This window comes from Furipterus horrens, unplaced genomic scaffold, assembly GCF_987537825.1.
Source record: "Furipterus horrens unplaced genomic scaffold, mFurHor1.1.pri manual_scaffold_11, whole genome shotgun sequence".
Taxonomy (NCBI): Eukaryota; Metazoa; Chordata; class Mammalia; order Chiroptera; family Furipteridae; genus Furipterus; species Furipterus horrens.
The window spans coordinates 48916766-48944697 of NW_028327181.1; the positions used below are offsets into that span (position 1 = coordinate 48916766).

At 54.7% G+C, this 27932-nt stretch overlaps 2 protein-coding genes across 9 annotated transcripts in view; one reads left to right on the plus strand and one right to left on the minus strand.

Moving 5' to 3' along the window:
• Positions 1 to 219: 219 nt before the first annotated feature.
• Positions 220 to 20079, plus strand: ELAC2 (elaC ribonuclease Z 2). The gene is made up of 24 exons (XM_090291901.1): positions 220 to 471; positions 1016 to 1066; positions 1205 to 1275; positions 2021 to 2085; positions 3320 to 3377; positions 4225 to 4293; positions 5522 to 5629; positions 6557 to 6615; positions 8945 to 9003; positions 9099 to 9171; positions 9786 to 9898; positions 10411 to 10506; positions 11414 to 11552; positions 11632 to 11717; positions 13346 to 13464; positions 14662 to 14758; positions 16278 to 16416; positions 16856 to 16894; positions 17036 to 17145; positions 17750 to 17849; positions 17930 to 18050; positions 18223 to 18301; positions 18654 to 18798; positions 19415 to 20079. The coding sequence occupies exons 1-24, from the start codon at positions 242 to 244 to the stop codon at positions 19649 to 19651; spliced, it is 2463 nt and encodes an 820-aa protein (XP_090148027.1). The 5' UTR covers positions 220 to 241; the 3' UTR covers positions 19652 to 20079.
• Positions 20080 to 20684: 605 nt separating this feature from the next.
• The window catches only part of ARHGAP44 (Rho GTPase activating protein 44), a 155004-nt gene continuing 147756 nt past the window's right edge, over positions 20685 to 27932 (minus strand). For 3 of the 8 annotated variants that reach the window (XM_090291900.1, XM_090291893.1, XM_090291892.1), the window contains 2 exons: positions 26681 to 27061; positions 20685 to 22160 (listed from right to left, as the gene is read on the minus strand). In XM_090291900.1, coding sequence (XP_090148026.1) covers positions 22021 to 22160; positions 26681 to 27061 — 521 coding nt within the window. In that variant the 3' untranslated portion in view covers positions 20685 to 22020. Of the gene's footprint in view, positions 22161 to 23967; positions 24231 to 24505; positions 24555 to 26680; positions 27062 to 27932 lie in introns of those variants that run through there. The other 5 variants (XM_090291899.1, XM_090291897.1, XM_090291898.1 and 2 more) reach the window with 5 other exon arrangements.

Below are 27932 nucleotides of genomic sequence, written 5' to 3' on the forward strand. Positions count from 1 at the left end.
AAGGCAAGGGGCGGGGTCATTCGGGGCGCTCTAGCATTCCCCCACTCTGTGGCTGCCGACAATTGACAAGCTCTAGAGGCAAGCCTCCTCTCTATTGGGCGTGCAGCCTCTCGTAGGCGGGCAACTTCAGCTTGAGGCGCGCTGATTGGCTGGGTCTGCCACGAGGGGCAGAGGGGCGGAGCGTCAGGCACGCGGACCGGGGTGACCGGTTGCATTTCTCGGCCTGGGTGGAAACTGGCCCATGTGGGCTCTCAGCTCGCTGCTGCTGCGGTCCGCGGCTGGGCGCACCATGTCGCAGGGCCCCGCCCGCCGCCAGCGGCCGCCTAAGGACCCGCTGAGGCACCTGCGCACGCGGGAGAAGCGCGGCCCATCGTGGGAGCCCGGGGGCCCGAACACTGTGTACCTGCAGGTGGTGGCGGCCGGCGGCCGGGACGTGGGCGCGGCACTCTACGTCTTCTCCGAGTACAACCGGTCAGTGAGTCGCGCCGGGTGTCCGTCCCGCTTCCGAGCCCCGCCAGGCCCTCCGTGCTGCGCGCCCGTGACGTGCGGGATTTCTCTGTTGCCGCCCAACTTTGTGTTGGGGTGGGTGGGGCACCCCAGATCCCTTGCGTCCCACGTACAGATCGTTTGTGGGAGCCCCCGGAGAGCTAAGACCTGGGCGGAAGCGCCCTCTCGCCTCCCGCGGGCCCCGAGCTCCCTCCTGGCGCCGACGGACGCACTCCCTCCGTGCTCGCCGGGTCGGGCTGGGGCTGGTGAGCGAGGCTGACAGGTCTCGTGGTGGCCCGAGGGCCGGTCCGCGCGCCCCCAGCCCGCACGGCCCCGAGCCCCGCCCCGGCCGCGTTAAAACCTCTCGCAGCCCGGCACCCTAACCGCAGGAAGGCAGCCTGGCAGCACGACGTGGGTTTTTTGTTGTTCTTTCTTTTTCCCCCGGGGCTTAAAATAAAACATCTAGAGAGTGGCCGAGATTTTACACAAAAGAATCTGCCCAGTGACTTCTGTCCCGTTTGCCCTGTAGGTATCTCTTCAACTGCGGCGAAGGGGTCCAGCGACTCATGCAGGAGCACAAGTGAGTCCGCCGGTTCCTGTCGGGGCGGATGGTTACGGGCTCTGAGAGCAGAGATGAGCAGCAGGCGTGTTTTTGTAGCAGAAGAAAGGGCCCCTGATCCATCCACTTTGTCCTGCTCAACTGCTTTTTCTTTCTTAGGCTGAAGGTGTCTCGTTTGGACAACATATTCCTGACCCGAATGCACTGGAGTAATGTTGGGGGATTGTGTGGTGAGTATCTTCCGTCCAGGGACAGAGACAGGCAGGAGTCTGTGGGATTTTAACCTGCCTTCCCCTTGTTGTGCTCCCCTTCTGAGACCAGGGCTGTTGGGACCCCCTCTGTGCCGGGCCGGGCAGCTACGGGGAGAGCAGCACAAGCCGTGACTCAGAGTAGCAGAGGTTAGCATGGACGCTGCCCTCGGGTGGTGCCAGCCGCTCATTTGTTGGGTTGCTGGACTGGAGGCTTGTGACAGTAAACTGGAGAGCGCAGTGATGGTGATTGCAGGAAATATATTTATCACGGAGAACATCGGCAGCTACACAGATCCTCACCATCCAGACGATCCCATGAGCGGTGCCCGCTCCCTGTGAAGGTCAAGGTTGTGCCGCCGCCACATTCCGTGAGTGCTGTGATGAGCACAGGAAGGAGTGGAGTGCTGACCTCACTGCATTCTCAGCTGAGACAAGAGTGAGGCATGAAGATGCCTAGAGTGCAACAATTTAATACCATCTCTTCACCTGAATGATGTCGCATCCCAGGCGCCTTCCTGCCCCACCCTAGTATCAGCCCTCAGAGGCATCTGAGGGGTATTTGGTGTCCCTTATACCTCTGGCTACCATCACTTCTGCTGTACACATGTTCCTGATCGTTGGAGGCTGGAATGGGGACAAGCAGAAAGAGCTGGTTTATGAGGACTTCTCCTGCTGGTGGTGACTGCACGTCAGGATGACAAGAGATCTGATTTGTCTTTTTTAGGAATGATTCTTACTTTAAAGGAAACTGGGCTTCCAAAGTGTGTTCTTTCTGGACCTCCACAGCTGGTGAGTCTCTCCTGACTCAGCCTCCACAACTAACCCATCCTTTCTTAAAGTTATAACAAGAATTTGCATTTTTGCAAATCACTCTTCAGCCTTCCAAAGATAATCAATAGTGGAGTAAACACTTCATCCTTCAAGATAAAGAGGCCGGAGTCCAAAACTGATTAACATGTATGACGTTAAACAAGTTACTTTACCTCTTGGTGCCTTGGCTTATTCATCCATAAAATGGCTGTAATGTTTCATAGAGTTATTAAAGATTAAATGAGGTAACACATATAAAGCACTAAATCAATTTAATAGATGTTTGGCACCAAGTAGCCACACAAAAAAATGTTAGGTTTTATTCTTACTACCTATTGATTAAATTTCAGACATTTTCATACCTTATGTCACTATTGAGAAGTGTGCATGTTGTTGTAACTGTTGACTAAAGAGCTCATTTCCCAGTTCTTATGATGAAGGCAGCCCATCACCAAATACTGTTGTCTCCCAAGCGATGTCTCGAATCCATCCATCCTTCACCATCTCATTAGGGCCCCCGTTATCTCTGCCTGCTGCACCTGTCTACTGGGATCGCCTCCCATGTCCAGTCTTGCCTCTGTAATGCCTCTACCACACGGTAGCCAGAGGGACCACTTTCAGGCTCAACGGTGCTCCAGTCAGCACACCCCAAACACCTTAACGTGTGGCCCACAAGTCCCGCGGGCCTTGGCCCGTGCCCACACTTGCATGCATATCCCAGTCACCAGGCCGGAGCAACACAGGCCAACTCTTAGCCGCCCTGAGCCCCGCTGGAGCTCCTTCCCACCTCAGGGTTTTCACTCATACCCGAGACCCCTCTTCCTCCTCTCATCTCTGCCTAAATCTTTCCGAACCCTCAGGGCCCAGCTGAAAGGTCACTGACTCAGGAGCGTCCCTGACTCTCCAGATGTGTTATGTCCCAGCCCCCTGCGTTTTTCCTGCTACTTGAGCACTTAGCACAACTGCCTCTTTGTTGTTGTTCGTGTTGTTACTTGTTTCAGTTTTGTTTCCTCTGGATCTAATTTCATGAGGGCAAGGACCCCGTCTCCTTCTCCTGCTTACTTCCTGGCCTCTAACATGGAGTGAATGTGTAGAGCAAGTTCACAATACTTATTCAAGGTCATGTTGATACCTTGGACATTCTTGAATGCATCGGTCCATTCTGCATTTATGCAATCGTAACTGCTCTCTTCTTTCTCTTTCTTTTGTGTAGGAAAAATACCTGGAAGCTATCAAAATATTTTCTGGTCCATTGAAAGGAATAGAGCTGGGTATGTCCCTGACTCCGCCTCATTATTTGCCATTTCTTTTCTTGGATGCCCCCATCTATCAAATTAGAATCTATAAAGATTGACCTAAATTAAACCTTAAAATGAATCATCAACAAAGATGCATTTTAAAAACATTGCCTGTTAACTTTCTGGGCCTCCACCTCATGCCCCCCACGTGGAGGCTGGAGATAGTTCTCAGAGTCAAATGACCTTGGATTCTTTGCTGCAGGGAGGAAAGGTGAGAGCAGGGGGACCTACAGATTTTGTCACTGTCCTTTGACACAGTCTCAGCTTTGGCTGTGCTGCGTGTGGCTTCATCATGGGGAAAGGCTGACCCAGGATGCCACAGGCCCTGTCTTGGAAGATGTGTGCACCTCTAGCTTGTTCCTGCTCCTCTTCTGTAGAAATACCGATATTTTGTTTCAAAAGTTATACTGGCTCTTTACAGTCGAGATGATAGGTTCTCTAGCCTTATCGTGTTATGTGTTAACATGTGTCTCTTAAATTTGAGTTTTGATTTCTTTCATTTTTTTTTAATGCATAGTCACCAGTAATCATAATATGTCTTTTTATTAGGCTATAGTAAATATTTTTTAATTTTTTAAATTTAGCCTTTGTTGTATTTTTTTCCATTACCATTTAGTCTCCTTATACCCCTCCTCGCAAGTAAATATTAATAACTGATTAAAATATATTTTGTTTCTTTCCCCCAAATTTTAATTTACTCAGAAATTCTGGTTTTAGTGTAGATTTTCACCAGAACTCCTTGCGGCTGGTGACCTGTAAAGCTAACCTCCATGTGCATCTGTACTAATGCGGGTGCTTTCCCGTTGCCTCTTCCACGTAGCAGTGCGGCCCCACTCTGCCCCCGAGTACAAGGACGAGACCATGACGGTTCTCCAGATCCCCATTCACAGTGAGTGTGAGAGTCGTGCTTCCTGGGTGGCGGAGTGGGACGGAGGCCCTGGGCAAGGGGGGTGTGGCTGAAAACAGAAACTGTCTGAACACTGGCTTTGTGTGTGCCCAGTTTTATTTTCTGAGCATAATTAGGAAATTAAATTAAGCTATGGTTCCTGCCCTTAAGGAGCTGATGACCTTATAGATAGTCACATTTAGCTCCTATATAATGACAATGACTATACTTAGGGACATTATATAGTCAGGCTCTGGTAGAAAATATATGTGCTTTGCTCTTAGATTTGCACCTTTATTGCTTGGGATTTATTCGCCACAAATGTAAATACCTCCTTTGACATGAGGATTCTGGAGAGGTTTACTCTGATCAACGTTTTTAAATACACAGCAACCTAATGGAAGTGTTGTAAGAAGGTCAGAAGGTTACAGGAGCCTTCCGGCCCCAGGGCCAGATGATGTGGTTTTAACTTAGAGAGACTGCACATCAGGCCCTGCCACGTGGGTGTCATCCTTGGTCTGGCTAAACGCACTCCATGTCAGCTTTTCTGGGCTGCCAGGAGAAGTCAGAGTAGCCACGTTTCCTTGATAGTGTTGATGCTGGCCAAGTGCTGAAGGGGTAGGAGCAAGAGCCCCCAACAAAGGCCAGAGCAGCAGAACCTGCTCTAGCTCTCTCCTGCTCAGATGTCTTCCCTTTCCGGACCCCTACCCCCACAGCCCTCTGCTGTTCCTGTGTTTCTGCCCCGCCAGCACCAAACAGTTGGTTTTCACGTGTATTCGTGTGACCAGCGTAAACGTGCTCCGCTGGCTGGCCTGGCCGGCTCAGCGCCTGGTGCCTCTGAGGGACTGAGCATGCCGGAGGGGCTGTGCTCAGCTTCCTGGAGCAGCTCTCTTTTTCTCGACCTTGAGATTTAACTGACTGTAAAATTATGCCCCTTCTCAGGTAGATGGGCAACTTTCGGACCCAGGCCTATCTATTGAGAGTGATGATAATGATTAAACTAGCCTGCTGCTTGCATGCTTTTTAGTTGACAAAGCCCGTTGAGTTCCTGCTGTAGTCAAGGCTCTGAGCTGAGCGGGAACAGGGATGAGTATGATGTAACCGTGGCCCAGAGACCGGGGGCTGGGGGGAGTAGGGGTTGTCTAGTTCACTGCTTAGAAGAAAGCATGCTGTCGCTACATGGGAGCTCACCTTGTGTGCTGTATAATCTGATTGTTCCCACCCTCGCCAGGTGAAACCAAGTGTGGAAGTCAGCAGCCATCACTGAGTCCTGGAGGGCTCAGCCCAGAGCAGTCTTCAGACTCAGCCTCACTTGAGAACGAGCAGCGCTTTCTGGATGGTAATGCCGAGGGAGCAGAGCAGCGCACTGTCCAGAGAGTTCTGTGTCCTCCGTCCATTGCCTCTTAGTGCCCGAGATGAGAATCCTCATCAGAGGAAGGCTCCCTGTGTGACAGACTTGTTACTTTCGCTGAAGGACTTGGCCTGTGGGGGGACTGAGAAGGGTTGTGAGCGTGGCAGCGCCGACCCCAGTGTGCCTCAAACTTTGTGTTTCGTTACCCAGAGGCAAGTCAGTTCATACCGAGGCTTTGTGTTCTTTATTAATGCGACATTGATGCAAATTAACTTTTCATGCATGCAGAAGCCATAACCGCTAAGCTGACAACAGTCAGATCAGTGGCTCTGCACCTCTTCTTTCTGAGTGAAAACCTACTGGGAAACGGAGTTAAAACTCCAAGAGTCTCAGAGGAATTGAGCTGCTTAAGATTCTCTTGCCTTAAGCAGTGTTGGGCAAGCTTGATAAGCTCCCCTGTGCCCTGAGGTTGTGTCTGAGGACCCAGTCGAGTAGGGGCCTATATATGCATGCTTTCTCCGATGGCTGGAGTGCAGGCTGACAACCCGCACTTTCTCTGCAGGCCTTTATATTCTGTGTTATTTCACATATGCTTATACTTTTTTATAAAGCACCTCGCAGCTTGTTTTTCTCACTTCTCCCACTCCTAGGTAAAATGTGTCATTTTTATACATTTCACTTGCCATTCTAAATTTTTCTGGCTGGGGTTTTGCATTTTTCACTTAGATTTCAACATGAGTAAGAAAAAATGAAAGGTCAGATTGGAAAGGATGCGAGTGCTTCCTTCAGCCTTTGTATCAGAAAGGTTACATCTGTTTTATTTCAGGTGAAGTCAAATTAGGTATCAGCTGAGCATCAGTCTGGGGAGCCTGTAAACCTTCACATGTATTGTAATCAGATTGATTTTCTTCTCAGGTGTGAGCCAGAGAAGGGCTGGCAGGGACCCCTCCTTGGTCGTAGCTTTTGTCTGTAAGGTAAGCACCTTTCCAGGGAGTTTGTGAGTGCATGTGTGCTGAATCAGCACTTTCCCAGTAATTCCCGGGGCGCCCCCCCCGTCCCCAGTCGCCTGTGCCAGAATGAACACAGATACCCTCTATTTCCCAACATACCACCTATACTGTTACATTCTTTCAGTTTCTCGTCCTTCATTCTGTTGGTCTACCTATATAGTCTTTTATATGTGGCTATGTTTCTGAAGTTAAAGACTATTTTTTAGAGAAAATTTTTTTCAGATGAATCGGGCCTTTATTCAGACTCCTTCACCTCTGTTTTAGCTTGTATTATTTAAGTGCTCACATTGAGACTAGTTTAATATTGGCTAGCATTCCCAAAGCCCTTGATCTGCAAATCTGAAGTTGGTCAGATTCTATGCAAATATTATTACAAAAAGGTATTTTTCAGATCTGACTAATGGCCTATTTTTAATATGACTTTGCATTAAAATTTTATAATATGCAGCAAATTCTTTTGTCTAAACTGTGGTAAGACTACATTTTTTTTTGTGGGCTTTGATTTTTTTTTAAAGAAGCAATGTTGATTTTAAAAATATATTTGCAATTTTTGTACAAACTCTAACAAGTGGAAACAATTATGAAAGGTCAGTAGTAATATTAGTTATAGTTGAAAGATCATTGTCAGTATCACCTATCAATTTATTTGAATAATAACTAACTTTTATAAAAGTTAAATACTGCTGATAGTCTTGTTACTTGTGTATTTCTGAGATTTTAGGCAGCAGCGATTTTTTTTAAAGTAGTGTACATGATAAACTGCCTTTCTGAGCAGATTACATTGAGCAAGATGTGTTAGGATGACAGGATACACCCTACAGACTTGGGCAGTGCGCCATCAGGGCACCGTTCCTGGAGCCGAGGCCCCGCCCCCAGGAGCCTAGGCCCCGCCCCCAGAAGCCGAGGCAACACCCCCAGGAGCCGAGAGCTGCTGCCGGGACTGTCTCCTTGCCTGGCTGGCTGCGGCTGCCCCTGGGTGCCGCTCTCCCTGGGTCAGCCTGTGGCCCCTTTTCTCTCATCTAATTCACTTGCTGCTTCTCTGCTAAGGGTTTGGAAGGCAGGAGGGCTGAACTGGTTTACGTTATGGGAGCTCGGAGAAAGCAGGCCCTGTATGGCAAGGGCCTGACCTGAGAGCTGAGGCTCGGGGCAGCGGCGTGCCGCCGGGCTTTGTGGGCCTGCAGCCTGGTCTCCTCTCTTCCACACACTCTGCTTTCCTTCGGTGGGAGCCGCGTCCCCAGGGACTGAACTTAGCATAAGCTATAGTAAGGAGACGGGTTTTGCCTGCCTCAGGTCTGCACATTCCTGTTAAACTTTAGGAACGTTTCGTGTTCACCTTAGAACCCATTTGGGTCTGTGTAGAGAATGGTCAGTACTGGTTAATGTCACCGTCTATAGATGTCATCTCAGCTCTGTCATCTTGAGTTACCTGCATACGCTTAAGCTGTGATCCTTTTACTAGGGTAATGTTTTCAAAGACTGAAAATTCTAGAATCCTAATACGGCTTTAGGGCCCAAATTGGAGACTTTGCTCTAAGAGTCATTTCTTAACTTCAGGAAGTTAAAAGAACAGGCAAACAGTTTATATAAAGATTTAAAGAAGAAAATGCAAATGAAATATAATTCATTACCCAAGACTTGTTAACGTTTTATGCCATTTGTGTCTTTTGGACAAATTTTTAAGTACAGAATGATGATTATGAGGTTTTGTGATAGGATTGTTGTTTTCCCTTCTAATAACAGCATATTGGAAATATTTTATTATAACTTTTCTCCAGTATAAAAAACAGCATTAGATTGCCAAATATGCGAAAAGTAGACAGAGGAGAGCACTGTCCACACTTGATTGTCCTGTCACTGTCATTGGAATGTTGTGCTGCATGGCGGTCTGTGTGCTCGTCTCTCTGCTGGGCAGGGACTCGTGACGCTCCTAGAGCTATCCATGGGCCAGGGCAGGGTGATAAACAGAACAGGGATGCTTGAAGGATACTCTGCATTTGCTATGGAAATAGGCTACATTTTATTAAATTTATAAGGACTTAATGTTGGGAAATAAAGTACTGTGTTTTTAAATCATTCAGCTTTTATTACTAAAGCATTTCAAAATAAATGACTTCTTCAGAATATGATATACTTTATCAGAAAGCAATAACCTAACCTGCAGTTTAATGAAGTATTAGAAAATAACAATAATTAAAAAGTAAAACCAGAAAGATGCACTTATAAGAAAATTGAATTAAAACCAAATTTCTTCATTAGTCACTGAAATTCCATTTGTAAGTTCTTCTCGTTACAGCTTCACATGAGGAAAGGAAACTTCTTGGTGCTCAAAGCCAAAGAGCTGGGCCTCCCAGTGTGAGTGACAGGGACTGCGGCTGGGGGGTGTGGGGTGGGTCCACTTTTGTTCCTAAAGCTCCTCGTCTCACAGAGCGCTGGCCTCTTCATTTTAGGGGGACAGCTGCCATTGCTCCCATCATCACTGCGGTCAAGGACGGGAAAAGTGTGACTTTTGAGGGAAGAGAGGTGAGATGCCCCATTGTCATGTTTCCGCATTTATAGGTCGGGCCTGGAACACTGGGCAGACGCGCTGTCTGGCCCAGGCCCTATGGACACGACTTCTGAGGGCAGTGCAACAGCTTGGATAGCGTCAGTACAATGAGGTCTCTTGTCTAGATTGTTGTGCACATCAGCGCTGGCTATGTGGGGGTGTTTCTGTAGTCATCTTGGGGTCCTCCTCCTAATAGGGTGGATGCTTTCCTTTGTACATGAGCTCAGGGAAGACCCCATTAGGATGGACTTCGAGTGCATGGCCCAGAAGAATGCCACCATACTCTTGACCAGGATACTTTCTCTAGCATGTAAGGATTTTAGGACCAGTGGCCACAGACACGAGAGAACTGCGCATGCCATGCCTGGCGCTCTAGCCACCGGAGGTTTGAAGTGCCCTCTTCTAGTTCCATGCCTGTCAAAGCAGAAGCAGAGGGGGCAGGAAGGGTGTGAGTGGTGGCCCTGCATGGGCTTGTGCTTGCTCAATAAGTAGGGCTTCTGTAATGTGACAGTGGCCTGGATAGCCATCGGGCATGTTTGCTGAGCTGTGACTGCTCTGGGAGAGCATCATGACCCCAGTGATTTTGCAGATTTTGCCTGAAGAGATCTGTACTCCTCCGGACCCCAGTCTTGCTTTTGTTGTGGTCGAATGTCCAGACAAAGGATTCATTCAACCCATCTGTGAGAATGCTGCCTTCCAGAGGTAACAGGGCAGGCCCTGGGGGGACAAGTGAGAGCCGACCACTGCTCAGAGACCCTAGAAGTGTCAGTAGGGCGTCCTCTGACCTGTGGTTGCTCTTGGCATGGAGCCGGGTCTCTGGGAAAACTCATGGTCTGCATTTCAAAGGGCTGGTCTCATGGCAGGACTTAGGTAGTGATTGGTGGTTGGTGGGCTTTGTGGGGTACGCAGCCTTGAAGTGAAATTGGAAAAGATGGAAAAGCAGAGACCTCTGTGGACTAGGAAATTGTCGGCCAGTTAGAGTTCTGAGTCTGGGTAGGCCCCGAGCTTGCTGCATAGAGGAACCCTGGGCCAGCGCTGGGGCTCCACCATGCTCGGGCACCTCTGGGGGCGGCGGGGGCCAGCCTGGTCTGGGCTCACTGTAGCCCCCGGGAGGGCAGAGCGGTACCCCTCCCTGGCTGCCCAGTTCATTTGCGCATGTTCTGAGTCTGTATCATTTTATAAAGCAAAGCTCCACCCTTCACCCCCCCGCCCAGGTTCCAAGGAAAGGCCGATGCCCCCGTGGCCCTGGTGGTTCATGTGGCCCCAGAGTGTGTGCTTGGGGAGAGCAGGTACCAGCAGTGGATGCAGAGGTACGGGGCCCCGTTTCTACCCGTCAGCCTTTGGACTGCCTCCTGCCCTTGCTTCTGCGCCCACCACACCTCGGGGGGGTCTGCTGTTCCTGAGTTCTGAGAGCAGCCCTCAGTACCCTCCTGTGAAGAAGTGTCACCGCTGGGTGGCACCGTGCGTGCACTTGGCCCGCTTGTGGGGGCTCCGGTTAGCTTAGCATCTGAACAGGAACTGCCTTGTCGCTGGCAGTTCCGTGCTGGTAGCCTTAAGGAGGAGACTTGTGAGTTTAAAGTAATAGCTTCCGTTTATTAAACAGCATGTCAGGCAGCATGTTAAAAATTCTACATTGTGCTTTATTTTCTTTAATCTTCCCAACAACCCTGGGAGGCAGATGGTCTAGCAAGATTTAGTCACGAGAAGGAGAGGTCACATTTTCCTGCTGGCTTCATCGGCTGGCCAGCGCCGCAGGGAGGGAATTATCTGCATTGAGCTCAGCGCGCAGCAGCGTTGAGTGGCCTTTCCGCCTGCCTGTCCTGCTCCTTCCCCGCACCTGCCTTCGTCTCTCCCCTCATCAGCCCGGACGCCTCACTCAGCCCCTGCGCCCTCTGTCCCTTCAGGGTGGAGTCTTGACTCTCCCTCTGATTAGGCTTTTTCTTCCCTCCGGCACTCCCCCCTGTTTTCAGTCTGTAACAGGAGGCTCTGAGCATCCTAACTTTTCTTACTTGTTTCTGGTATTTTGTTTTTTCTGGTTTGAGTTTAGGGAGATGGGAGAAGTAGGCTTATGTTTGGCTGTTTGGTGATAGCCTTTCTGGACAAGCCGCTCGCTCCCTTTGCGCCCTTGCTCCTGCATTCCCACCCCCGCCCCCCAGTGTGCCCCTGCGGTGGCGTTGCCCGCAGGATGCCGTGAATGTACGGTCTGTCTCCTCATAGGTTTGGGCCTGACACTCAGCACCTGATCCTGAATGAGAATTGTTCGTCTGTCCACAACCTGCGTAGCCACAAGATTCAGACACAGCTCAACCTCATCCACCCTGACATCTTCCCCCCGCTCGCCACCCTCCACTGTGAGGTAGCGCCGCAGCACGGTCCCCGCTGGCCTGCTCCCTACCCTTTTCCGTCTCTGCAGGGAGCGTGTTTTTCTCTCGCAGGAAGAGGGCGCCTCCTTCCCTGTGCCCACCGTCCGCGGTGAATGCCTCCTCAAGTACCAGCTCCGTCCCCGGAGGGAGTGGCAGAGGTCTGTGATCCTGGGCAGTGGTGCGATCTAGGTCAGAGGTTGGATTGCGTCTTTTGTGTAGAGGGCCAGGGAGTAAATATTTTAGGCTTTCAAACCACATGGTGTCTGTCAGCACCACTCAACTGCCACCGTACCACGAGAGAGAGTCAGAGACGCACGTGGGTGCACAGACGTGGCTGTGGGCCGATCCAGGCATTTGCTCAAAGAAGCTGACTCTGAAGTGCTTGGGGTGGAAGATGGGGCCCAATGCTGGTCCTTTTCTCTAAGTTTCTTCTCTGATAATAACAAGGATACCTGCTCACTGTTTTACAGAGTAGAAAATAAGTGTGTGGTGAAGAAAATCATCACCCATAAGCCCTTCATTCCTACATGAGAGAATGATTGTGAACAAATTGTTTTTTTTTAAACTTTGAGTATATGGGGATGTATTATATATACATCACATGGTACTGTTTCATCATGTAGCCTTTCCTGTATCATTGATAGTCTTCAACAGCAAGTTTTATTGATATCCCAGATAGGGACATTTGTTAATTTGAGACATTTCCAAGTTTCTCCTTATGTCTTACATATAAATCTTTGGCTGGAACTCCGGTCCCCTAGGGTAACTCTGAGACAGGAAGTTACTGTGTCAGAGCGACTCGGCTGAGGGCACTCGATAGACGGGACTTGCTGCCCACAGGGCTCTGCAGGGTGACACTCTAACCAGCACCGCGAGAACAGCTCACTGCCTGCATCTTTCATTTTAAGACCTGAGTCTTGAATAACTTCAAGTTCCCTGCAGACTCTGTAGCACCTGTACCGGAGCAGGCCGTGCTCCAGGCCCTCGCTGGGCGCGGTGTGCTGCTGTGCAGGAGCGTGCGGCAGCATGGCAGGGCCCGCAGACAGTGTCTGGGGGTTGAAGAGCTCGCGGTCCCTTTGTCAGCATCTGCAGACAGGTCAGAACGCCACGATTCACTAGTGTGGCCAGTACCCATGCTCCTCTAGTACCTGTGGAAAATTCCTGAACCTGCTGAATCACAATCTTGAGAGTTAGGCCTGGGACTCACTTCCTAAGCCCCCAGCTGATCTTAGCGCTCAGTCAGGTTGAAGGCCACTGAGCCACGGCTTGCTGCTTGGGGCGGCCAGGACCAGCGGCAGAGAGTTACCTGGAGGCTCGGTAGGAATGCTGAGTCTCAGGCGCCACCCTGGGGCCACTGAGTCAGGCCCTGCGGTTTCCCGAGGCCCCCAGGAGGTAAGTGTGTGCATGGTAGCTTGAGAGCTGTGCTCATCCGTGGGGGTAATCTTCCTCTTTCCCTGCTTTCTCCCGGCTCCCAGGGGAAAGCTAGAGGCTAGTGGCACCTAGTGAGCAGAGCTCAGGGACGCTGCACTGTACCCCGCCCCCACCCCAAGGCCAGCAGTGCCAAGGCTGCCGGGCTCTGAGCTTGGAGGTGTTCTGAGGAGCGAGAGCTGACGGAGGTGCCACAGGGCAGAACAGAACCGCCCAAACTCTCAGTCGCTTAGTCTTCGGTCTTGACGTGGAGCAGCGCTCTGCAGATTTTCTCCACCAATTGATCCCGGATCTCCAGGCTGGTGTGTATCTGCAGCCACACACCCCTTTGGTCACCTGAAATCCTTTGTCTTTGCAGGGATGCCATCATTACTTGCAATTCTGATGAATTCATAGCTGAGGCCCTGGAGCTCCCCAATTTCCAAGAGAGCGTGCAGGAATGTAGGAAGGCTGCTCAGGACGGCCTGGCCCCAGCAGGTGAGGAAGGACCACAGAGAGCATGGCGCATGCGGCCTCGGCCCCGCTGCACGCGTCCACGGAGCACGGAGTGGAGGCAGCGTGGCTCACGCGGCCTCGGCCCTGCTGCACGTGTCCACGGAGCACGGAGTAGGGGCAGCGTGGCTCACGCGGCCTCGGCCCCACTGCACGCGTCCGCGGAACACGGAGTGGGGGCAGCGTGGCTCATGCGGACTCATTTATTCCTGCAGTCCACTGCTTCTCTGCTTTCTATTTGGTCACTGCCCCTCCCGGGCCAGTGACACTGGATTGCTTGGGGTGCCACACAGGCATTCTTGACAAGGCTCAGGCTGAATGCAGCAGTTCTGGAAACTCTTGTGAGATGCTGGAAAGAACTTTGAACTGGGACTTGGCCAGACTGGAATCTAGTTCTGACTTTGCTATAAGGATCTACAGAAGGTTCTGGCCACGCCACTCATCTTGCTGGGCTTCCATTGCCCCGAGAGGAAAAGCAGTTAGGGGCATTACATGGCCTCTGCTCCAGTTTTCCAGCGTCATTTTCAATAAGTGATAAAAATAGAGAAGGCTGGAGTAGAAGGCAGGCTTGGGGTTGTGATCTCATCAGCCCCAGGCAAGTGGAAACCTCACTTCCTCTAGCCATAGCCTCCCAGGTGCTTGGGGAATTCTGACTTCCCAGCAATACCTGCCTTGGGTTTGTGACTGGATATTTGGTTCCTGTGTTTAAGGGCCACTGAGATACCCTTGCAGATGTGCACATGGTGCCTGTGTGATGGCTGGGGCTGCGGAAGGACACAGGCGGCAGAACCGGCAGCCCTGGCTCTGCCCCTTCCTCTGGAGAGCTGACCCCTGAGCCCATTTTGTCCCCTGGAAAGCAGGGTGCGGCAGGCCTGTGCGCACACACAGGAGGGGCAAGTCTAGCGCTCAGAGCTGCTCCAAGACAACACCTGCCCCTTGAGGTAGATGCTGATTCTAAGCACAAAGAAGCCCCCTTTGTAAATTCGAAGATGAGAGCAATTGTTTTGAATTCATCTGCCCCACTCACAGACAGCCTTCCCCTACGGCCAGCCTAGGCCCCTCTCCCCGTGGCCCTTACATGCTGACGTTTGCCAGATGGAACACCAGCCCCTCACGTCAGGGCTGACTGCTGGCTCCCATTTGACCCAGAGAAATGAACTCTTTCTGTGTATTTTTCCATAGAGAAAAAAAGCCAGTATCCAGAAATCATCTTCCTGGGAACAGGCTCTGCCATCCCGATGAAGATTCGGAATGTCAGCGCCACACTTGTCAACATAAGGTACTACTGCCTCCTGGGACGTGTGCGTCCGCCAGGGAGCACGCTGGTTTGCTAAGCAAGCTCCTCTGTGCCCAGCCAGTTCTTTTGAAAATGCAACAGTATAAAACCCCGTAAGGCTGTCACCTTGGCTAGTGTTTCCGAAGAAGAGTAGCCTTAGGACTTCTGGGATTCACTGAAATTTGTCAACCACATATCTTTTGATAAAAATAGCTGATTCTGCCGTGTACCACGCAGCTTGCTAAGAAATTATCTCACTTGATTTTCACACTAGTCCTCTGAAGAAGTGACTACCCATTTGACTGATGAATAAACTGATGCTCCCAGAGGCTACCGGGCTGGTGACAGACGCCAGTGTGAACTGGTGTCATCCCTGTGTCGCATTGACCCCTGGCTCGGCACTGCTGGCGTGTGAAACAGCCCGTGGACTGGCACAGGGGCTTAGTGTTCAGCCCTTTGACTGGCCGGTTTGTAGTTGATTCTCCGGGGTTTGTCTGGTGTCGCTTCTCTGCAGAGAGATTAACCGAAAGCATCCTGAAATGTTCGTGGTGTGTCTGAGGAAAACGAGATTCAAGCACCAGATTTTTAAATTCGCTGTGACAGCTTAGATGTGAGCAGGGCATGATACATGGCAACTAGAAGACGCACCCTGACAGCAGAAGTATACAGATTGGGCGCATATTTCCCACGTAACCGAGGCAGTGCAGTAACGCTGCTGGGCATGGCCAGCCTTTCGGGGCGGAGCACGGCTCCCGGAGGCCACCATGGTTCACCCGAACATGCTGTCACTGGCCTGTGGTCCCCATGCACTTGCTTCCCCGAAGGGGTAGAGGCCTCTGAGGCCTCTCTGAACGATGGGCTCAGCCATCCTGGTGTCCCAGCTCTCTCCTGGGCAGAGGGAGACCGGCACACAGCTTCCGAAACGTCTGCCCCCCAGAGAGCCCGCAGAGCTCATGGAATCGAAGCTCCTGAGTCCTGCTCCAGACCTACTTGAGCCGAAGCTCCAGCTGGTGACTGGGCGGTGACGTAACTTACCCCAGGGGGCATCCGTGGCCTGTCCTGCACTGGCCAGCCTTGAGGACGTGGGCCGAGAAAGCCGGAACCGCTTGTAAAGGGGCGAAGCATCCCATGGCAGCCAGCTCTCCTATGTGCCCAGCGCCCACCCCTGGCGTTCTCCACGGTGGGAGTTGGCACGCCCGTCTGGATAATCAGGGATTTATTGTTCGGATTAATGAATGTCTTCCCCTCTCATTCCACATAAGCATTTTCTTGATGCCCAGCATTTGCGTAGCTCTGTGTACTGTCTGTATTCTTCCAAGGGCTGCAGGCTTCCGTGGATCCTTCCTCTCCGTGAGGCGGGTGGGCGTTACGGTGGCCTTCACGTCGTAGAGGCGCTCAGCGAAGCGGCGTGCGAGGTCGCGGGACACGCAGCCCCAGCCGCCTGCCACTCCGCTCTGAAATCAGCCCCCGGAGCTGCCAGAGGCCCCTCTGCTCAGTGGCGAACGTCTCGCTCCTCTTGCAGCTCCAGCAAGGCCCTGCTGCTGGACTGTGGTGAAGGCACGTTCGGGCAGCTGTGCCGTCACTATGGAGACGACGTGGACAGGGTCCTGGGCAGCCTCGCCGCCGTGTTCGTGTCCCACCTGCACGCGGATCACCACACAGTGAGTGCGGGGCGGGGCTGCAGAGCTCCATGCGTCCACCCCGGAGGGCGGCTGCCGCTCTCCTTCCCTCTCGTTCCCAAACGCGCCCCAGCCGCGGTTTTCCTCCCCCGCGAGGTGGCGGTGTTTCACAGACCCCCGTGCGGCGGTTCTGCCCGTGACAACACCCTGCCTCCCCGTTTGCTCCGCGCCCTGTAGCGGTGGGGGCTTTGCCTCCGCCCGGGTTGTCTTGAACCTTCTCGCACGGCCTGCTCTGAGGAAACCCACCAGGGTGGGGGCTCATCTCCTCGGGGCTGAGGGGTGCCCAGCCATTGCCCTCTCTTCCTGACCACGTGCCCAGGACATTTCAGGGCATGGGTCGGCATGTGCCATTTCCTAGCTACAGCGCCACACGGGGTCGGGTTTGGGAATGTGTCATCCGTGTCTCCTTCCTCCTCCCTAGGGCTTGCTGAATGTCCTGCTGCAGAGAGAACGAGCTTTGGTGAGTGCGGCACTGGATTTCATGACCATGTTGAGTTTCCTTGGATTATATTTGTTACATAAATAGCTGGGCCTCCTGCCACTCAGCACCATTTTGGTTGCAATGTCTGCTGTTGACTGGACACTGATTTTGTTGTTTCAGGCATCGCTGGGAAAACCTTTTCTCCCTTTGCTGGTGGTTGCCCCGACCCAGCTCAGGGCCTGGCTCCAGCAGTACCACAACCAGTGCCAGCAGGTTCTGCATCATGTCAGGTGAGCTGGCAGGCTGCCTGCCCCGCCCCCGGGCTCTTGTCTTCCCCTCCCGCCCCGAAAGCTCCAGGTGGGTCGGGGCAGTCAGGACAGCCCTGGGAAGCTCCCCCTTGGCCTGGCTGTAATGCTTTGACTCAAGGGCAGAAACCGTTAGCTGGTTCCCACTCCAGTGTCTGTTTCCTTGGATGCATTGCCTTGCAGCCTTCATTTCGGGTCTGACCTAGTTTGTAGACCTTTGCCGACACTTCTCTCTAAAGCAGTTGCAGGGCCGAGCGTCTGGGTAGTAGCAGCACAGAGACCGTCCCCACCAGGTGGACAAGTGGTGGGAGCTGGCCCTGTCCTCCTGCTGGGGAAGGAGTCCATCTGCCGGGCGCCCAGCCAGCGCTCGCCTGGGAAGGGCCCGCGATGGCCTTCCCTGGGGCAGCTCACGTGTTAGGTGTTTTTCAGTGGCCTGGTGGTTTGGTCTGGTCTTTAGTTGACTACATCTCCCATCTTAGTGACAGATTTAAATTGTTTCTTTATAATGATTTTGGGGCTTTCCAGCCAGAAACTTAAACTTTGATTTAAGTTAACTTTTTAATGTTTGTTTAAATGTTTTATTTCTCAGTATGATTCCTGCCAAATGCCTTCAGAAAGGAGCTGAGGTCTCCAGCCCCGTGGTGGAAAAGCTGATTAGTTCACTGCTGGGAGCCTGTGATTTGGAAGAGGTGTGGGGGCAGCCACCAGGGGTGTGGGAGGTGGGGAGGAGGTGGGGAGCGCGGCTGCGATCCTTCCCCTGCGGCCCCAGTTTCAGACCTGCCTGGTCCGGCACTGCAAACATGCTTTCGGCTGCGCGCTGGTCCACACGTCTGGCTGGAAACTGGTCTATTCCGGGGACACCATGCCTTGTGAGGCTCTGGTCCAGATGGGTGAGTAAAGGCAGCTGACTCTGGTGCTGCCTGCCAGCCTCTGGCTGTCACCCTGACATGCAGACACGCCACACGGGAGGGGAGAGTGCCAGCCAGGAGCCAGCTGTGTGGACTCAGAGCCAAGGGCTTCTGCGGCAGAGGATGCTGCCTGACGCCTGTGCTTGCTTCCCAGGGAGAGACGCCACCCTCCTGATCCATGAGGCCACACTGGAAGATGGCCTGGAAGAGGAGGCTGTGGAAAAGACACACAGGTAGCAGAGATGCTGAGGTCTTGGCACTGCCCCCCCCCCCCCCCCCCCCCATCGCACTGTGCAGCATCACGTCAGTCCTGCTAAGGAAGACTGTCCTCCATTGAGGCGAGGCAGTCCTGCTTCCCACCAGAGGGCAGTGGGGCTTCTGACCTGGGGCAGCAATTTGCTTCTGGGCCCTCTGCCTTTATTTCTGCAGAGTTCTCTAGGCACAGTTCTGGGGGTGGCGTAGCTTTAGGAAGACTTAGAAACACACTGCAATCCCCTAGAGCCACAGGAGGGATTAGCAGGGGAAGGTGGGCTGGCGGCAGGGCTCTCTGGTGGCACCTCGGTCTGACTGCTTTCCCCTGGGCAGCACGACCTCCCAGGCAATCGGCGTGGGGATGCGCATGAACGCCGAGTTCATCATGCTCAACCACTTCAGCCAGCGCTACGCCAAGATCCCCCTCTTCAGCCCTGACTTCAACGAGAAAGTTGGGATTGCCTTTGACCACATGAAGGTGTGTGTATGGTGGGGGCCATGGGGGGTGGGGCGGGGCAGAGGGACAGCACTGCACCTGCACGGGGGTGGGGCGGGCTCCGGCGGGCTCCGGCCGGCCCCGGGGAGGATGCCTGTCACCCCATTGCTACCAGCCCCGGGTCTGCAGGCCAGCCCGACCTTCCACGGACCCTTCTAAATAGACGTCAGCATCAGTAGCTGGAAGTTACTGAGAGCCTCCCTGAGGCCCAGTGGTTCCCACGCCGTATCACACATGCCTGCCCACAGCAGGGTGTCCTCCCCGCTCCTCTCGTGAGTGGAAAAGCCAGCCCTGGCCCCCGGCTCAGGCTGGTCCTGTTTATGAAGAGCTTGATGTTCAGCGTCCGGAGCCTTGTGTTTCTGAGACCTCTTCCGCTCTGCCTCCCTGAGCTGGCAGAGGGGCCTGTGCCCTTTCTTTAGTGGCCTGCCTCTCCTTGGCATTCCCTTCTTTCCCAGCTGTGATCTGTTGACCCCAGGGTTGGTAGGAAGGGGCTCTGGCACCTGCTGTGTGAGCACAGGCTTCCCTACTCCTGCCCACCCCCCACCCCGCCCCCGCCCAGCCCCTCTGAGCTGTCCTCCTCCTCTGTCTTGTCTTCCAGGTTTGCTTCCAAGACTTCCCCATGGTGCCCAAGCTGATTGCCCCGCTGAAAGCTCTGTTTGCCGATGACATCGAGGAGATGGTGGAGCGCAGGGAGAAGAGGGAGCTGCGGCTGGTGAGGGCGGCCCTCCTGTCCGGCGAGCAGGTGGGTGGCCCTGAGGACAGCAAGCCCCAGCAGAAACCGGCACATGCGGAGGACCCTCAGGGCCCACAGCGCAAGAAGGTCAGGGCAGAGTGAGGGCCCAGGAGCGACCCTGTACCCGGAAGGCTCACGCCCTCCGCCCTGCGCACGGGCAGCAGGTGCACGCCCTTTGCCTGGCGGGAGCCAGAGGGCGCCGCTCCTCGGGGCACAAGGGAACAGGCGGTGTGCAGCTGGGCGGGGACTGGCGGGTTGGACGTCTCTCAGCAGTGGTGCCTGGCGGGGCCGTGGACAGGAAGGAGGCTGCCGAGAGGAAAGCAGGGATGACTGGAACCCACTGCCAGTTGAGCTGTAGAGTCACATGCAAAAGTGGCACACGCAGGCCTGCTCCACGCAAATCACTCCTGCACGTCAGACACGAGCCACGTCACAGGGACATCAGCTGTGGGCGTCAGTCCTGTATCCCAGACTCAGGAGGAGTGTTTCCAAAGACACAGGACGCAATAAAGATGCCATTTGGGACCCGAGTGCTTTGTTTCATCCTGGTGCCACCTCTGAGCAAGTCTCCCTCTGCCGCGTCCCCGGCTGCCAGGTCCTTGGTGCGTCCTGGAGGCCAGCTCCGGGGGCGCAGGGACCTCGGGAGCCTGTTCCCTGGGAGCGGCTCCGAGCTGGGCGTTCTGACAGGTCCGGCGGTGCTGGCCGACAGCAGCCGGGTCCCCACGCTAGCCCTGGCTGGGCCCACGCAGTGGCCGTGACGGTGGGGCCGTCCTGTTGCTCTGGGGGCAACAGGGACAGCCAATGGGCTCTTCCTTGGCGTGACGAGAACGAGGGTCACCGACCTGTTGCCCCTTGAGTATGAAGAAGTAGCCAGTCGGCGGCCTCCCGGGCCCTCCTTGGGAGGTTTAACCACACTGCAGTTAGTGCCTGAGAATTGGGAGAATTTTTAAAGATAAAGCCAGTATTTATTTGTATATCCCCTTACCGAGGAAACAGAGAGATGCTTTAACAACACAGGCGATGAGAGCCCCAGAGGGAGGCATGGCAGTGCCTGGCCCAGGCCTCCGGCCTCCTCCTGGGGCGGCTGCTGGCCCGGAAGCCCATCCCCCACCTTCTTAAACAGCAGTAGGCCATACTCAGGGATAATAAATCTATTTTAATAAGATGACTTTTGACAACTATTTGTACATGTTCTTAAAGGTACTTTCAACCCCTGGTGCTGAGCCGCCCTTGCCAGGAAGTGCGTGAAGCTGTGAGCATCCAGGTGGGCCAGTCCCAGTCAGAGCAAAGCTGTAGTACACGGTTGGGAAAAATAAGCGTTTAAATGTCTCATTGTACATCTGTACATTGGTTTAGATTGAATGGCTCAAATTAAACAAATATAGAGAAATTTCATATATACAAATATATCATGTATAGGTACATCATATCTATTTTAAAAGGATAAAATTGTAAAGTTTGACTTTGCATGCACGGCCCAAAGGTCTCACTGCCTCCGTCCCAAAGTGTGACAGCTCCCGGCGCTGTCCCGGCGCCCTCCCCGGACACAGTGGGGCTGCAGGAAGAGGCGCCGGGGCCTGGTGCTGGGAGCGAAGTACACGGCCCTGCAGGACCGCAGCGTTGGCCCCGTGTCCCCGAGGGCCGGTGTCACCTCCTGCTGCTGCTCTGGGTGACAGTTATTGCTGTTCACCTGTGACCTCCAGAAAAGTGGCAGATCCAGGGCCCCACACAGCTTGTGGGCTGGGGGCCTCAGAGAGGCTGGGGGATAAAATTACGGTCACATTACTGGTGTCTGGGCGGGGTGGGGGGGACACGGGGAGCTACCTTTAGGGCCTCTAGATATCCTTAAGATCACTTTTTAAATCCGGAAGTGTAAAATGGTAAGGTAAAACAGGAGCTTTCAGTCACAGCGCGTGGAAAAAGGAAACTTAGGAAGTGAAACAGGTTTTGTTTGGAGCCGTTTGCTTCAGTGCCCACAGTCCCGGCAGCAGGCAGGCCAGCACTCCAGCGCCCTGAGTCCCAGATCTAGTCCCCGTGAGCGAAGAGTCCCTGCTCCCCCTCCCCTGCTGCAGCCTGGAGCTGGTGCCGGGAGGACGTGACATTTGCTGTCAGAACGCAGCTGGCGGCCCCACGTCTAACCTGGCCACACGACCTTCACAGCCCCACCCCGCAGGGGACACTTCCGACGGGCAGGCCCTCAGGTGGACAGGGCTGCTGCTTGGCGTGGAGGCTGAATGTGGATCAAATAGGCACAAAGTCAAAAGGCAAAGATCAAACAAAAGGCCAAAGTCACCATCCGAAGGGAACAAACAGAATTGGCACCACCAACATTTGCCACACAGGCTGGAGATGACAGTTTTCTGCAAAACGCCAGCCTTGCGTTGGCAGTGACAGCAAAGAGCCAACTGAGGACACTTGGCGGGCCCAGGGCACTCCGGCGGCGCATTGGTCTGGGCCCAGGTGTGCGCGCGTCAAAGGGCAGTGCTCTCAGACTCCTCCTCTGCGTCCCTCTTCTCAGTCACCGAGGGTCGCGGCACGTGCTCCAGGGGACTCAGGCGGAGCGTCGACCCGAGCTCTACGTGGATGGAGGAGACATCAAAGTGAACAAGATCTGGAAGTCGCAGAGAGAGAGGTGACTGAAAAGGGGCTGCAGTCAGGAGGGGGATGACAGGCACAGGCAGGGGCAGGCAGCGGCGGGGCACCAGCCGTGCAGGGCCAGCCTCCCTGGGGGCCGGCTGAAGCGTTAGGCTGCAGGGCGGGGTAGGCTGGGGCTGCTTTGCTTCCACCAAGCAGGCCTGTAGGACCAGCGTCCAGATCCCACTGGGGTGGCTCTCAGAGGACTGTTAGGACAGCTCCCAGCTGGCCACCACACACTCATGCCTCTGGGCTGGTCCCAGGGACAGCTTTCTGGGGACTTCAGGGTTGCATTTAGTTCCCTGCAGGGATGAGGTACAAGGTGGGGAAAACACCCATTTTCCCAGCGAATGGAGGGAGCCTGAGATGCGCTGAGCCCTCACGGAGGCAGTGTACTGCAGACACTCGTGGGGCCAGGCACAGGGTACCCCCAGGAGCCTGGCAACAGTTACAGCAGACTGCTCCCCAAAGGTAGGAAAGCCCCATCTCCCAGCCCTCAGGAAGCTGCTCACTCCAGATACAGCCTCCTTGGGGGCGCCACGGGTCATTCCTCTTGGGAGGTGATCAGGAAGAACGTACTGCGGTAACAGGGCTGTGTCTGGGGTCCGAGGCATCTGCGAACTGACAAAGCTCATCTGGGTACCCAGCAGCTCAGCCCGGGCAAGGCCTCGTGCCCGGCCCCAGAGCCGCCGCTGCACCCGGCCACGGAGCTGCGTGCGCTGGGCACACCGTGGAGGCTGGCACCGTGGACCTGTGTCCTTTCTCCTCAGTCGTGTCCCCCCTTCCGTGGCCTGCTCGGTTTCTGCCCCCACTCAGCCTAGCTGTGGCCTGGGGCCCTGAGCAGCACACGGGCGACAGGGGTGGCGGTGATGCTGGGGAAGCGCACCTGGCAGGGGCAGTGCTGGGCCAGACCGGGAGGTGGGGATTTTGTTGGCTTGCTGTTGTTGCTGCTTTAATAAAACATTTAGCCTAAAGAATGTCATACCAAGTAGACAGACAGACATTGCGACACGGTCCTAAAAGACATTATACAGACATGGAAGCTCTCGAACAAAGGCCCTTCTCTCTCACCCCACCCCCAAACAGTCCTCAAAATGTCATCCCAGCCTGCGTTCATCTTGCTGCCTGAGGGGGCAGAGACGGGGGTCTTGGCTCAGCTAGTGCCACTTGCTCCTCCTGCTCCCGAGGGCATTGAAGGCCTTTGGGCCAGCCTGGGGCCTGCCCTCGCTGCTGGGACCCTTCCCTGGGGGGCTCCCAGGGGCTGCTCCTGGCCTGGGGCACACCCCCACCTTCCCTGCTGCTTCCTCTGGGGGGGAGGGCCCAGGCCCTGAGGCTTGGAGTCCAAACACTATCTCCGTCACTGGGGGGAGTACAGCCTTGGGCAAGTTTCTTACTCCCCTGTGCCCCCCAGTCAAGTGGGAACCACCCAGGGTGGGAATGGGCCTGTGTGACAGTAGACAGAGACTGTGAAGGCGCCCAGCCCAGCACTGGCGCTGGAAATGACCCACTCGGCTGTTCTGGCTGTTCCCTTAGGGACCCCTGGGGTGGGAGGTGGAGGGGAGAGGCCCCGCTGACAATGCTGGGGGAGGGGGCTTGTTTCTTGTTGCAGAGGCGGCTTCAGAAGTTAGGAGACCTGTCGGTAGGTGCTGGACACCCTCCTGCCATGCCCGTCATTGGTCTCTGCAGCTTTTATGGGGCTCCTGCCCAAGGACCCCCCTGGTTTACTCTGGCCGGCCCTTCTTTTGAGCATCTGCTCTTTATAGGAGACCACGCAGAAACTGGTATAAATGCTTCAAAATATTTTACTGGGGTAGAAAAAATGAACTCAGTATGCACTGTAATACTGTGGAGTCTTCCGGATGTGCCACTGTCCCAGCCCAGGTAACGGCAAGCTAGACTCTTCATCCAGATGTGGAGACCCGCTAGTAGGTGGTCACATGAGACAGGCTCCACCTGCGTGGTCGGACACGTCCCTAAACCAAGGTGCAGGTCCTTGGACACGGGGCAGAGTCTTCGGCAGGCACGTCAATGATAAGAAAAGTCTGTCCTGTAAAGAACGGGCCTGTGACCCCTTCAATCCCCGACCACAGGGCGAGGATGAAACGGTGCACTTGGTGACTGGCTTTCTCCCCCATCGCCTAAGGCCGAGAGAAAAAGACCCAGGACGCGGCCAGGGATCCCAGAAAGCCCAATGAGCTCGCGGCCCGGCAGCTCCTGCTGAGGCTGGGGAAGCGACTGGAGTGAAGCCGCCATGCGGGTCTGAGCCACATGCAGGGGGCAGGGCAGAGAGCCATGGCCACTGGCTCTGGGGAGGCCGCTTACCCTGAACATCCCCTCACACGTATCCAACACTGCGGCACATGTCACACAGCTGCAAGGACACAATGACAAGGTTCGGAGAAAGGAATAAACACGACAAAACAAGAACACGACAAAAACTATGCCAAGGACCACAGTCAGGGGGCCACACCAAACCCCGGCAGCTTCTGCTCAGGCTCCGAGGCCTGTGCCCTGCTGGCCGGAACCACAGTCTGCTGCACCAGAACCAGGATGTGCCAGCGGAACAGGTGGGGGTGAGCACGGTCCAGTCTACAGGCCAGCAGCTCAGACGCTGGAGCAGGGGAGGGGGTCGTCCCATTCCTCCCATGGTGGCGGGCGCACCGCCTGCCCCTCGGTGCTTTCCCCTGCCCACTCTTTGCCCACAAATCTCTCCTCATTCTCTCTCCCCGTTTCTTCTCCATGACAGCTGTTGCTCATTCTGTTGTTCCCAGTATCAACAGTGCTCTGTGCCCCTTCCTTGGGGTGGCCGCAGAAGTTAAGAGGAGCGGCTCTTCTAGACAGCTGGGGGTGACCACAAGCTCCTGGGGTGTGGCTGTGGGCCCTGAGGCCAGTGGGCCTGTGGGCCCTCCCCCAGGGCTCACTGAGGACTCACGTCACCACCGAGAGCCTCCAGGGGGAAGTGGTGCTTGCTGTTGCTGGAATGAGAATTCCCTTTTTATAAGCCCTGGTCGATGACAGCAGCTGTACCTTCAACATGAGTCAGACCCAGAAATAAGCCAAAGCACCAGCTGGCTGCACCCCACAATACTGACACCTCCTGTCCCATCACAAACACTCGCATGGGACTAGACTTTTCACAGGCAGCAAGGAGCTGAAGGCCCCAGGTTAACCTTGCCAGCTGACAGGGGAAGAGCCAAGAGTCCTGGAGAGGCCGTGGGGGCAAAGGCACAGCCGCCATGAGGAGTCCCAATGCCCCAAGAGGGCATTGCTCTCAGTGTGTATACCTAGCGTTGCATCCATGTGGTGTGGGTGCATGTGTCACGCGTGTCACGTGTAAGTGTGTGTGTGGGGGGGTGTAGCGTTCCCTTCCAGTTGCCTCATCTGCTAATTGGGGCAAGGCCAGCAGATGTGCTTTGGCCCCGCTGCCTGGTGAAAGGGGGGCCGGGTCTATTCCAAGCCACAGCAGACAGGTGTCTGCCTCCCTGCAAGAGGAACGTGCTGTGCTGGCCTCAGCGACTGTGTCAAATAGGGTGAGTTTCTAATTTTACATGGACAGTGTCTGGGGAAAGGTTTCAAAAATGTTCTCTTCTGCCCTGGCTGGTGTGACTCAGTGGGTTGAGCACCAGCCTGCAAACCAAAGGGTTGCTGGTTCGATTCCCAGTCAGGGCACATGCCTGGGTTGCAGGCCAGGTCCCCAACTGGGGGCGCGTGGGAGGCAACCACACATTGATGTTTCTCTCCCTCTCTTTCTCCGTCCCTTCCCTTCTCTCTAAAAATGAATAAATAAAATCTTTAAAAAAAATTGTCTTCTTCTGACCGACAAATGGCTTATGCTAAATGTGTGTGCTTATGACTTCATGCTTACACATCTTTCTGGGGGAAAATAGCTCCAGGCTTGATTTTAAGTTGAAAGCAAAACTAAATTCAGCAGTGTGGGCTTGTCTGATTAGCTCCTCTAAGCACCAGGGGGACACGCATCTTTTCTGAAACTGACCCCTGTCTAAATATATATTACTAGAAGAACATTGTTCTAATTAGGCTTATTTAATTAACACACACAAAAAATCTTTGATGCCGAGCGCCCGCTCTCAAGCTTGGGCTGTGCCTGCGCAGAGCGCTGGGAAGGCCCCCGGCAGCTCGCCCGTGCGCGGAGGCCGGCTGCCTGCGTGGCCTCCCAGCGCCCGGCCTCTCCTGGGGCCCCTCCGAAGCGCTCAGGTGCTCAGCCCCCAACTCAACAGAATCAGAGCCCTGGGCCAGGGCATTGGACTGGGAGAGCCCCCTAAGGAGTGCCTCGCAGGACACCTGGGATCCACCCCGAAACCTTCCCACTGGCTCATGGGGCATCTGAGGAGGTCACCTTGGAAGCTACCCGCGGCACCGGTGTGGCTGCTCCACGGGGGATGGGGACCGTTAGCTGGTGGCGGCCCGGGCAGCCCCCGCATTCAGCCCCCTTGCCGAGGTTCGCGCAGACGCCCGAGGAAGCCGAGGCGTGGTTACCTGTAGACATGCTTTCCCCGGGGGACACGCCGTCGAGCACGGGGCGCTCCGCGGACTGCGGGCTGGAGGCGGAGAGGCCCGCGGCGGGCGGCTGCGGCGGCGGCAGGGTGGGCCTCTGGCGGGGCTTGGGGGCGGGCCGCGATTTGTTCAAGGTGCTCGTGAAGCTGGAGGGGGAGGCCAGAGGGGGCGCTGCAGCAGCCGGGGAGAGCTGGCCCGAAGCCAAGGGGTACCCCTGAGGGTAGCTCAGTCCGTAGGGTGACGGAGTGCTGGGTGGCGTGGGGGACAGGCTCAGTGGCGAGGGCTGGCCGGGGGACTGCTCCGTCACGGCGCCCGGCGGGCCAAAGGGAACCTTGGGCGGAATCGGTGCCAGCTTCTTGGAAACTGGAAGGGAAAACACAACAGTGACACATGTGATTTAAATGAAGCCTGTGTCCCACGCAGCCGGCTAGCACGCCCTTCGCCACTGCCACAGCACCCCGAGAGCGGGCCATACAAGTTTTTTAAATGCACCTAGATTTGCCCGTTTTCATATCTTCCCATCTGGTCAGTGATTTCTCCTCCTCGTCTCTGTATTCCTGCCATGAGCTGCACACAGATACACTCACACACACACACACACGCCTCCACAGGCAGCAGCTGAGTTTCAGAGTCCTGCCGCCACGTCTGAGCAGCAGAGAGAGCTGTCTTTGGCGCCCTGAGGAAGGCTGAGTCAGCGACCAGGGGCCCACAGAGGACAGTCAGTGTTCAGCTTGTGACAGTGGACCCTGGACAGGACGACTGTCCTCAGGAGAGGAAACGCTCACTTCTGGCTGAACCTGTCCAGTGGCCCAGCACTGGGACCACAGCGGCCCAGACCCTGCATCGCTTTGCCTGTCCTCCCATTCTTTCCTCCATCTGGCCCACTGACCTCGAAGGTGCTTTGCTTTTAAGAGTCGTGCCCTCCTGGTGTGATGATGCACAGCACTGCCAGCCTCTTCTGCACGGCCTTCGTTTTCCTTTCTATTCATGTAATCATGCGAAAGGATGACTGATACATTATACTTTTAATGAAAAATGAACCAGGAAGCATGAGGAATTCAAACATTCAGGGCAAACGTCTTGAGAAAGTGGTCACTCATCTGCCAGACTTACGCAAGGGCTGGCTGTGGGTACCTCAAACTCTAGAAGAAGAAACTGTCCCTTAAACCTCAAGGAGGCATCAGGGACTCCTCTCTCCCCTCCCTGTGGAACAAAACCAATTCTAGCCATGCCT

Excerpts from the sequence above, each read along its gene's own strand:
- ELAC2 (XM_090291901.1), top strand. The coding sequence starts at position 242 with ATGTGGGCTCTCAGCTCGCTGCTGCTGCGGTCCGCGGCTGGGCGCACC. Across the intron at positions 472-1,015 it reads GTCTTCTCCGAGTACAACCG|GTATCTCTTCAACTGCGGCG; the intron begins GTCAGTGAGTCG and ends TTTGCCCTGTAG. Across the intron at positions 1,067-1,204 it reads CGACTCATGCAGGAGCACAA|GCTGAAGGTGTCTCGTTTGG; the intron begins GTGAGTCCGCCG and ends TTTCTTTCTTAG.